Here is a 12,079-nt window from a genome sequence, read left to right on the forward strand (position 1 = left end):
TACCAATTTAATTTTGATATAGGCCTATATTAGTTTTCTAATATTTATACCATGCTTACATACATCACACACACACATACACACACGTGTATATTTATATATATATATATATATATATATATATATATATATATATATATATATATATAGGTATATAACTTCAGTAAAGTTAAAGTACATTAATTTGCTGATTATATATATATTATATATATATATATATATATATATATATATATATATATATATATATAGGTATATAATCTGTGTTATAAAGTACATTAAATATGCTGATGTTGATTACTTTGCTAAATACACAAAATTAATTTAAAAAACAAGTGATTATTTTTTTTTACTAATCTTAACTTAGAGGGGCGATCTTGGTTACGTGCAGTTAAGTGATTGTTGATGCATTGCTTTTTTATTGCTTTGGATTAATTGGAAATTAATTTTCCAATGGCAGGGCCCCAGTCATTTTCCATCATCTTTGTTGTGTGAATCATATATATATATATATATAGCATATATATATATATATATATATATATATATATATATATAGTATATATTGTATATTTAATATAATTTTAACAGTTGGACTAGAATCCAGTATTATACTATGAAAAGTCATAAAGAATTCAAACAAATGATCACTTAATGATGAATACGTGCTTAGGCATTTTGTATCCCCAAATGTATCTAGAAAAATGACATTTGAAATACATATTTCAATAAATAGAATATTATTCGTAATGGTGAAAAAAAAAAGCAGTCCGCTCTTAAAAACCGCATTGATTTTGAGCTCCCATTAACCCATTAGGCTTGTGATTGCAGTGCATTAATTAATAATGGTCAGGATTATCTGGAATTTTACAATGACATTTCTCCTGTATGGTGTTGAATTGGCTAAGGTTGACAAAGTAGCCGTCATGCTAACGCTTTAGGGAGAGGATAACTACAATAGGTGAATGTGATTTTTTTGGGTTGCTTGAAATTCTCAATTTCATGACACAGTTTAATTAAGATGTAAAGATAACTGTGCCCCATAACTGTTGTATTCCTTGAATTAAGATGAAAAGATAACTGTACCCCATATCTGATGTAATCCTTAATTGATCAATATATTTCATCATAATTTTTATTCAATTTTTGTGTGTTGTCCTCAGTGTAAATTGTGACTCCTGATAGAGAAATCAATCAGGCTTCAGTATAAAGGGTAGCTACTGAGAAGAGTCTGGATTATTAGCTTCCCTGACAAAACTGGAAAGCTTAGTTTCCTCATGGTAATGGCTTTGGTTTGTCTTATATACAACATTAAAAGATTTGTTTCCAGCCTCTGTTGGTAATGAGTTAATGAGGACACCATTTAAACCATCCTCTGTATAAGAATGTGCTATCCTTAAATTCATTCTTGGGTAAAATCCCAACAGTGTGTGGCTGATGCATTGTGTCTGTTATTATCTGGATTGGGAGAAAGACTCTCTATCACGAGAGTTCATAAATGTTCCAAAGGGTCCACAATAATATAATTGTTAAAGGCTCGTGTAGAATTTATAAATGCTTTCGAACCCTTTTCTAGGTTCATCTTCAGTCAAAATCTAAAGATGAACCCAGAGAAGGGTTTGAAAGCTTTTATAAATTTTACGCGAACCTTTGACAGATATATTAATGTGGACCGTTTAGAACATTATCTGGATTGATGGAAAGCCAAATATCTGACCTTCATGATCCACATTCAGGATTGACTCCTGAAACTCAAGGATTTCAAGGATTTTTAACAATATTCCAAGATTTACACCCGAGAAAATGGTCTTATTTTATCCTTGCCTTTAAAGAATGTGATTGCTCTTCCTATTCATCATAATTTTATTACTGACTTAGTTATATATACATCTCGGGTGTTATGACTTGAATGGACACTAACAGAACAACTTGCAGGCAACTCAGTTAAAGGTCTCTTAAATGTTCCCTGAATACAGTTCAGGATCTAGGCAAATTCTTGATGCTGACCCAGGAAGACATGACCATCGTGCATATCAAAAACCATCAGGAAGAAAACAGATTACATGTATTTACTTACGGTTATCCTCAGTGTTATTACGGAGAAAATGTCGTTTTAAACTTCCAGAAAATCGCCCCCTTCTCCCTGTTACCCCTCCGTCCGTAGGCTTTGAAGGTGTTGGTATTAATTCTTGCATTTTTTCTTTTTTTCCCCCTCTTGCGCTGCCCCTCCCCCTCGCTGCTGTTGTGCTTTGTGGATAACGCAGGAGTCAGTTGTAAGTATAAACTGATTAACATTAATTCTGATATTTGTATGTATGTATAATAGCCCTCATTGGACTTTTAATTTTATGCACTTTATAGGATTCTTTTTTCAACTTCTTGTTATATCTTAAGGCATGTTTTTATCTCTGGAAACAAGGCAGCTTTATAGGGGGCAGTTTTCCTGATTATTCGGTTCTGTAATGGTAGTTATTATTTTTGTGGGGTTAGTATTTATTTTCAAGGATAATTATGCTTACTATAGTCATGTGAGCTCAAATATACAGTACAACTATACTAGTTTGCTATAAATGATTTTTTTATGTATTACATTTTACATTGTGAAGTATGAAAATTACATTTGCACTCGGCAAGAAGTTTGAAGCTACATTGTTTTTGTTGCTAGTTGTCATTTTACCTGTTAGCTGTTTTGAAAGGATGGTAAGAATTAGGTAAAGTGAAACAGCTCAGAGTCATTTTGTTTCATGAACGTGATTGTAAAGTTCTGGGGTAGAAAAAAAAGAAAACAATGAATTAGAAATATTTGTCCATCTCTAGCTCGGAATAATGTTAGAAAACTCTTGAATTATATTGGACGTCGGTCATCAGGGGGGGTCATTTTGGAATTTATTTGGTGTCATTACCGAGGCACCCACTTGGAAAGAAATTTTATTTTAAACCTTTTGAGTTAAATTTGACTTAGCAACTAGTATTTTTTTGTATTTTGTAAAGAAATGGTGTAGTTTTTTCCATTGGTAAACTTTAAAAATACATGGCTTTTATTGGAAAAAGTTGCAATTTACATGAAGCTTTCATTGTCAGAATAGCTAGGAAAATTTTCCCCGAAATACCAGTATTTTTTCCTGAAAATCATGCCGTTGCTCAGTCACTTATGTGGCTAAAGTTATGGATGAATAGTCCACTTGAATGGAAATAGTACACGTACTGTTATTCAGTAAACTCTGCTGTGGGGTAAAACTTGTAAATTCTTTTAAATTTACTGTATGGCTAACAACCCTTTTTAATCCACAAAATTTATATTAAGATTTTCTTTAGAGGGAAAATAGGATTTTATTTGGTGCATTGATATTTTTTTCAGTGATGTTATCGCCACATTACTCTTTGCAGATACGGACAACCAGCGTGTGATTCTGCAGATCACGGACGTCAACGATGAGCCTCCGTACTTCATCAACCGTCCGTTGCCCATGCAGGCCGTGGTCAAGCTCAATGCTGCCCCTAACACCCCAGTTTTCACCCTGCAGGCCAGGGATCCTGACAAGGACCACGACATACACTACTTTCTTGTTCGAGACAGAAGTAAGTCCATTCAAGATAAAACTGGTAATTTTAGTCCTTTCAACCAAGAATTAATGTGCATTTATTTTGGCATTATTTTTTTGGTTTGATCTCTGTCTGGTACAATCGCCATAATGTTCACACTGTATATCGCCAAGTTTGTAGTACTCAAGAGTACTTAAGGCTTAGATAAAACAAAGCCTGTGAATGTCTAACACTCGCCTTGTGCAGCGCTGGGGGGTCGTTGGAGGTTGATGAGAAATCTGGCGTGGTTCGAACACGTGGTTCCGAGATGTTCCAACTGGATATGGAATACGTTTTGTATGTGAAGGCCGAGGATCAGAATGGAAGGATTGATGATAAGCAATTCCAATCCACTCCTGAGGAGAGGCTGTCCATTGTAGGAGGCAAGAGACCACCTCAGTTTTACCTGCCAAAATACGAGAAGACCATTCCAGAGAATTCTGCCAAAGACTCAGAGTGAGTAGTGCTTCCTATTAGTATCATCGTGATTGTCATATTTCATCTTTTATTGCCGCATCATCAGTGTTTTCTTAGGTGTAAGTATGAGAGGGCGTGTGAGAATGAGGTGACGGGCACAATTAATGTTATGGAGGTATCCTGCATTTTGTGGATCATTTATGATTCAGTAGTGAAAGGATGAGTAACATGGCAATGACTGATACTGTTATCCAAGTATATCTGACAATATAAATGAACTCCCATGAATGTAGTTGTTTTGGAAGGATGTATAATACATTTCAAGCATCACCTATTAATTTGTTTGTTTTCCTATGTATAATATTTCAAATATTTTTCAATACAATGCGTGACAAAGGATTACCATAAATGGATATTGTCAACAGTTTAGAGTAAGAGTAGATTACCACCTAGCTTCATTTTATGTTGGTGAGAGACTAACACTTTCATGCATAAAGTTGAAAGACCGGGAACAAAGGATTAATTTTTCAACCAGGGTAGCTATACATCTGTGTGGTATGTAGTGTGAAAGGGAAATTAAGTACAGTAATAGGATTGGGAAACAAAGGGAGTATTTAATGCAATGAAAAGTTTATTTGAGAACAGGAGTTTGTCAATAAAGAGTAGAAGAAAATGATTAAAACATAAGTTTGGTTAGTTTTGTTGTGTGAAGCCTGGGCATTTAGTAAAGAGCAAGACATAAACGAGATTTGAAGAGCATTATGATCACCACTTGTCTTGGGAGTGATGGCACATCGAAGAATAAAAAAGTTAGTTGTGTATTTTGTTACGTCTGCTTACTATATGTAACTCTTATCTGAACTGAAGTTGAATTTTGACTGGGTTGATTAGATTGCATGATGATAATTACAGTGCAGTATCATCAGTAGACTGTGTGACATACTTATGAGAGCAGGCTAAAAGAATGTACTTTTACAGCCATGCATATATTACCATTTATGTAGAAATGAGAATGAATGTTTTCATAATTGCGTATTACCAGTTTGTATACAAATCTAATGGTTTTTGCCATTGTTCCAAAATATCACTTTATACATTTTGTAAAGCTTTATAAATTTTTTAAAGGAAACCAAAGGCAGTTAGCATGTAAAATGTATGAAGGAAAACAAAGGCAGTTAACAGAAAATGTATGAATGAGTTGGAATATTTTTTCCTGTTTATGTGCAAATAGCTAATATACTTGCGTAGAATGTCATTATGCTTATCCGTATGGTTACAAAGCGTTTTTAACTAAAACTTGACATTTCAGCATTATCTCTGTGAAGGCAAAGTCATTTGCTGACCGAGAAATCAGGTACACTTTGAAAGCCAAAGGACAAGGAGCTGGAACATTCAACATTGGTCCCACTTCTGGCATTGTAAAGCTTGCCAAGGAATTAGACTTTGAAGATGTCCGACAGCCACACATATACCAACTTGTTGTCACTGCTACTGAAGACTCTGGTGGATTCTCAACTTCAGTTGATGTGAGTTTTTCATTTACCGTTTTTTACAGACTTGAAAAGACTTGTTTATATTTCCTTATTGTTAACAGATTTTTTTAGTGTCACTTGATGCTAGTGAGGTTTATTTTAAGAGTTAGATTTTAGTACCTGTAGTAAATTTTTTTATAGCGTACCAGCTGCTTCTCTTCAAAGGATTTACCCTTATGGTCCCACATGGAGCTCCATAGGGATAACTCCTTGGAGGACTCGTGGCCACTACCAAAAATTGGTTTTTCCTAAGTAAAATTGTGTTTTTTGTATAACCCATGTAATTATCTATATTTTTAATTTTATTAGACATTGACTCAATAAATGATGCAAAATATTTTTGTTCTGTAGTGTATGTGTTTCTAAGCTTGTATTCATAAAATAGATATTAATTTGTAAAATGAAAAATATTTTATATGCTATATACATATGAGGCTAATTAGCTTTTTTTTTTTTCAGCTAACCATAAAAGTTACTGATGTGAATGATAACCCTCCCAAGTTTGATCTTCCTGACTACCAGGCGCATAATATTGATGAAGATATTCCTATTGGTTCTTCCATTCTCAGGGTAAGTTGTTTTATTGTATGTCTAGTTATTTAAATGACTGATGCCTTGTTTTTTAAAGTTGTGACTTTTGTTGTACAGTATAGTTTGTCAATTTGGTTGACTGAAGATGAGTCAAAAGCAGACCTCTTATAGTTTGGACGCTGTGTGAAAGTTGAAGATATCGAGAAGTAAATAAAGGTAATACTGTTCTTCTTCTTCTTCGTTTAACGTGCGTTTTCCCATTTTTCGTATGGGGTAAGCACGATGCCTTCTTTTGAAGGACTTTGATTTGGCGTTGGGGTAGGCCGTAGCCTTGATCGGCTGCCCTGCCTGACATCGCTTAGACCCCGATAGCACGTGTATATGTATCGTGCCAAATCCCCAGCTCCCTTTCTCCCAGCAGCGAGGAGACGTGAGCGGTTAGGCATTGGAATAAAATTAAATGTAAAATGTTGTAGTGTTTAAGCATGCACTCATTATACTACCTACATTTACTGTTGCATTAGTTGATATGAATTTTTTGTTTAACAGGTGAAGGCACGAGATGAGGACTCGGGGACCAATGCAGAGATTAATTACTCAGTGTCAAACGATCACTTCCGTGTCGACAACAAGGGTATAATATACAACAAAAAGACCCTGGATGCAGATGACAATAATGCCTACTATGAATTCACAGTTACAGCAACAGACAAAGGTAGTGTTTGGTCTTGAAATACTTATTGTGGTATAATTAAAATCAAGTGATGTACAACTAGTAAAAAGAAAGATGTAAATGTACAACTGTCATAAGTAGCTTTGTTCTTAAGTCAAATATTATTTTACTGCTTTTGAAACTGGAAATAAAAACACACCATATCAAAATGTGGAAGTAATGATGTCAACATTTTGTTGTATATTAGTAGACAGTAATTTTTATTCCATATCCAACTTGAAACAGTATAGATTTCTAAGAGGAAGTACTTTATTGTATTACATTTAAGAGTGTGGTTTAAGAGCAAGTTTTCTTTTCCAATGGGTGAGTGTAGCCTTAGCAGCATTTTCTTACAGGACTGTGTTTTGCCAACATATTATACCTTACAGATTCCAGTCTTTCAATCCGAGCAAGGCAGTTCGTATATTTTCGTGAATCATGCTTTTTTTGTTTGTTGACTTCTTGATGCAGATTATTTTTTTACAACATTGCCATTGGGCAATTGTGCACCCAATTACATTTTGAGGTGATTATGTACAAGTTGAATAGGGTTTATCAAGATTATTAAGGTGATATTTACCTTGTTATTCTGATTCTTTTTAGGTGAACCATCAAAGGAGGGAACTGCTACAATCCGAATCTACACCAAGAACAAAAATGACGAAGAACCCAAATTCTCACAACAGGTGTACACTCCCAATGTTGATGAGAATGCAGGTCCAAACACTTTGGTCACAACCGTTGTAGCTTCTGACAAGGATGGTGACAACGTGGAGTTCGGCTTTGTTGGTCAGGCCCGCAAATCAGGACAGTTTTCTATAGAGAAGATGACTGGTGTCATTCGTCTACACAGTGGTCACATCTCATTAGATCGAGACAAGTATGAACTGAATGTCACTGCTGTTGATGACGGAAATTGTTGTATGGGAGGACAGCAAACTAGGCATACCTCAACTGCAGTTGTTGTGGTATTCATCACAGATGTCAATGACAATAAACCAGTGTTTAAGGACTGTGCATCCTACCATGCAAAAGTAGAAGAATCAGCTCCAAATGGTTCCCCTGTCATCACAGTACATGCTACTGATGAGGATAAAGGTGTTAATGGACAGGTAAATATTCTCTTGCTAACTTTTCATGATGGAAATCCATTTAATTTTGTTGGATGGAATGTTTATGATTTTGGCAACTCAATGTTTGGCCATAGAGTAGTTCTCTATGCTTTCAATGAAATTCAAGGGGACCGTATAGTGTACATTAAATTGAAGTGCTATACTAAGAGACGTAATTATTTTCTGTAACCACCAGGTTCGTTATAGTATTGTGCAACAGCCAAATCAGAAGGGCACAAAATTCACCGTTGACCCAGAGACTGGTGAGGTAACAACCAATAAGGTCTTTGATCGTGAAGGAGAAGATGGCAAGTTTGTTTCTGTGACAGTGAAAGCAACAGACAATGGTGATCCATCTCTGGAAGGTGTCTGTTCATTTACAGTGGAAATAACGGACATAAACGACAACCCACCCCTCTTTGATCGTCAGGTAAGTACAGCATGGTTAATTTTCCCCTGGATGTACAGGGCTAATTGGTATTTTGATAGGAATTGTTTCCATGAAGCTTATGCTAACTTACACTACTGTATGAAATTATCCACTTTCAAGTGGATGCCATCGATCTCTCATAATACACACGTTCTTAAGTTTTATCTTTATTTTGCAGTAATATTTACAGTACAGTACTTACTAATGGTTACTGTCAGTAACACCAGAAAAAGAAAATGTCAAATGAAAAATTCAGTAGAAGACATGATACCTTGAAAGATAGTTGCAGTCACTCTGAGTTAGATATTCCATTGCTCTAGAGTGTGATGTATGACTCACTCTTCCTACAGCTATTTATTCCATATGATTTAGGTTAAAAACATATTTTGGGAATTTACTTGCAAGTTACTGGCAGCCATAGCACGAATATTATTAATACAGTATATTGGATATTTTACAGAGTAAGTTTTTTTATTAACAGTTCAGAATAATATTTGCCTTCTATACATTTTAGGAAAGACAGAGGTGGGTGCTTTGCATTGTGGTGCTGATTTTTAATGCAAGGGTACCTTAAGTGGCTTAGTAGGAATTACCAATATTCTTTGCATTATCCCCTTAGGGTGTTTCCTGTTTTTGCTTGAGTAGTACAAGTGGGAGGATTTCTGAGGGCTGAGGTACAGTATAGATTCATCATGACAATTTAATTCTTTTCTTTTGGTATTACGGAGACTCTAGATACTAGACTAATGATGCATTCTGCCATTCTTTCAGAAATATGTTGAGAATGTCAAGCAGGATACGAATGTTGGTACAAACATCTTGCGTGTATCTGCCTCAGATGAAGATGCTGACAATAATGGAGCCATTGTTTATAACTTGACTTCAGCTTCTAGTCCTGGTGACTTAGACTATTTTGAAATCCAGCCTGAATCAGGTTGGATCACACTCAAGAAACCACTAGACGTAAGTACTAGGTGTAAAAAAGGCAAGTTTGGGTAATTCTCATTTACTTTAAAAAGACCAAGAGTTAGCAGTTTATCTTGTAATGCAGTATGGTAATCTTGAGATTTTGTGAGACTTTTAAAATCATTTTAGGTGTCAAGATGGAATGTTATGTGATTATTAATTAGATTTAGGGTGTGAGATTTTGCTCTGCCAAGAAAGAAGTATTTGGGTCAGTAAATATCATATCTTATAATTATAGACCTCTTATTTCATACTTGAACAATGTCTAAGTTAATAATATGATTTTTTACTTGATTTGGTTCACAAGATTCATTGAATTTGCAGAAAACATTTTATGTAGGATATTCTTTGCTGTTGAAAATATCATTTGAAAACAGTTATGTTGGGTAAATCTTCCTCAAGCATGTGAAAATTTAGGAAGTGGTTGTGGGGTTTTCTATTGAATATTATTGTTAACAGAATTTAGCAAAAAATATCTTATATATATTGTTGATTTCTAATTGTGATGAAAGTATAATCCAGGTTTAAAAAATGCAGTAATGGTGTTAGCTACATATCCAGTAAAAACAAATTCTCTAGACAGGTTGGTTAATTTGAATACTGCACAATGTCATTGGTAGAATTCTTTGGAATATTATATAGAGAGGCTGATCAAGTAAATATAGTTTCAAGGTAAATAATAAAAGACAAATACTGTTTACTTTGGAGATATAACATTTTAATACTTTCATTTCACTGGCTTTTTCAAAACATGTTGGAAAATTCCATCCAACAGATTTTGCTTTTGCTTTGTTGATTTGAATGTTTTCGTATGATCGTTGCGTGTGTGCATAGCATAGGAGTGTCGTGATACTTCAACAAAGCCGTTTTCATAGCTTTGGATTCTGGACACAAGAATGTGTGATTAAACGGATTGATGATAATTGACTTGAGACAAAGAGTTTTGAATTGATCTAGTTTGATTGTTCCTAGTCTAGCAGCGTATATCTGTTAGGATCAACAGACATTGATGCTAACCCTTGGCACTAACATATTTTGATTATAACAAGTGCTATACAATGGTCATGATAATGAATACATTATACTGTTTTGAGTGATTAATACTCTGTTTCTATCATTTGATTCAAGTCATGTCTGCCTATTGTAAGTAAATGTGTGCCAGTAAGTATCACTATATGAGGTACATATAACCTACAACCCACTCTTAGTGCTACTATATACCTTGAACCATGTATGAGAAATCCTGTTCATATTAACATGTCTCTTCATTTTCTAACCTGTTTATTAATCATTTCATCCTCCATATTGCAGGATCACTCTACCTCAGTCTTATTAGGTATCGGTATTTAAAGTAGGCTCTACAGTGATACTGAAAATATTGGTTTTTCAACAGCTTTCTTAAAGTAGCAGGTTCACTACCAGGATGACCCTTAGTGACAGTTATTGCTCCCAACGTAGTTGAAAATGTGGATCTTTTCATACTTTGTTCTTGAAATAGGTATCCAGTCTCCATTGTAACTCAGTGATCAGGCATATAGTTTCTATATTCAAACAAAGGAAATTTGCCAGAAGAAGTTCTTTGAATATTATAATGCCCGTTTATTTATTTTATAATTTACAGAACTGTAGATTGCTGATTTTACATCGTTTCAGAATTTTGTGTACAAAGTTGCATTGTAAAGCAAGCTTCCTTTGTTTGTAATTTAAGATCTGAGTAGGACCTGACATTTTTAGTCCTGTGATAAAGTCAAGTGAAGGGCTTTTCTGTTTTTTACCCTCGCTAAGTCATTCTTTGATACATGTATTAAATTTGCTTATGTAGTCCCCCGTCAGGTATTTTTTGTAATGTTTTTATATTTTCTATTAATAATGTCATCTTGAAACAAGCAATAGATGGTAAGACAAGTCACTGAAAGGTCATAGTGAGACAGATTTTTCACTGTCTTGTATTCAGGTTGGTTATTAATGAGAACACCATTTTGGTTTAATGTTTTGTTTGTAAAAACTTGAGTGTAAGCCATTTCTTCAATTTTTTGGTAACTATTTTTTAGCCCTGTTCATGTCTATCTGTGATATTTGAGTGACCCTCCTTGAAAGACCCTTTGTTTGTCAGGAATTTGTCTTTTATGTCCCCATCTGTATTCAATTCCTGTTTACTCATGTTTTTCATATCTGCTCAGTTTTTATCATTCTTGGCATCTTTTTTATATTTTTTCCTTGCTGTATTATTTGGTACTGAGACAGTACAGTATATATTTTGAACTCTTACTTGCCATTAGGTTTTGAGCCAATTTTTCTTTTTATATTCAATTTTTTTCCACCCCACCCTGATTTTGACCTTGTGACTCGTTCTCCCCCGTGTGACGGATGTGGTGAATGTTGTTTGTCTGATTAGCGCGGGGATTACGAGGTGGTAGTCCTGGCTGCAGACCAGGGAAAAGTCCCCCTCACGTCCGAGGTGTTGGTTCAGCTAAGTATCGTGGACCGAGCCAACCGCCCTCCGGTGTGGGATCAGCAGGTCTATGATCCCATCACCATTCCTGAGAACATTAGTGTGGGTCATACCATCTTCTCCATCAAGGCCAGGTTGGTAGTGGGCGGTGGATGATGCCCGGCGGATCACTAGTGGGCCACTAACCCTTCTTCCTCCTCTCCTGGGCCCCCCGCCAGGCCAGTCCACTGCCAACGTGTAGTCACTACCCAGCTCCCACTAGTTACTAGCTAGTGTTGCTGTGTTGCTAGGGGGTCTGCTGGGCTGGGCCAGGGGTAACAAACCTTACTAACACCCACGCCCCCT

At 35.3% G+C, this 12,079-nt stretch overlaps 1 protein-coding gene across 6 annotated transcripts in view; it reads left to right on the forward strand.

Annotated features, from left to right (window-relative positions):
• The window catches only part of CadN (Cadherin-N), a 418,643-nt gene that overhangs the window by 336,310 nt on the left and 70,254 nt on the right, over positions 1-12,079 (forward strand). For 4 of the 6 annotated variants that reach the window (XM_067107732.1, XM_067107730.1, XM_067107731.1 and 1 more), the window contains exons 1-8: positions 3,793-4,038; positions 5,309-5,525; positions 5,991-6,101; positions 6,612-6,777; positions 7,378-7,886; positions 8,083-8,316; positions 9,088-9,279; positions 11,678-11,868. In XM_067107732.1, coding sequence (XP_066963833.1) covers positions 3,851-4,038; positions 5,309-5,525; positions 5,991-6,101; positions 6,612-6,777; positions 7,378-7,886; positions 8,083-8,316; positions 9,088-9,279; positions 11,678-11,868 — 1,808 coding nt within the window. In that variant the 5' untranslated portion in view covers positions 3,793-3,850. Of the gene's footprint in view, positions 1-3,387; positions 3,584-3,789; positions 4,039-5,308; positions 5,526-5,990; positions 6,102-6,611; positions 6,778-7,377; positions 7,887-8,082; positions 8,317-9,087; positions 9,280-11,677; positions 11,873-12,079 lie in introns of those variants that run through there. The other 2 variants (XM_067107733.1, XM_067107729.1) reach the window with 2 other exon arrangements.

This window comes from Macrobrachium rosenbergii, chromosome 8 (assembly GCF_040412425.1).
Source record: "Macrobrachium rosenbergii isolate ZJJX-2024 chromosome 8, ASM4041242v1, whole genome shotgun sequence".
Taxonomy (NCBI): Eukaryota; Metazoa; Arthropoda; class Malacostraca; order Decapoda; family Palaemonidae; genus Macrobrachium; species Macrobrachium rosenbergii.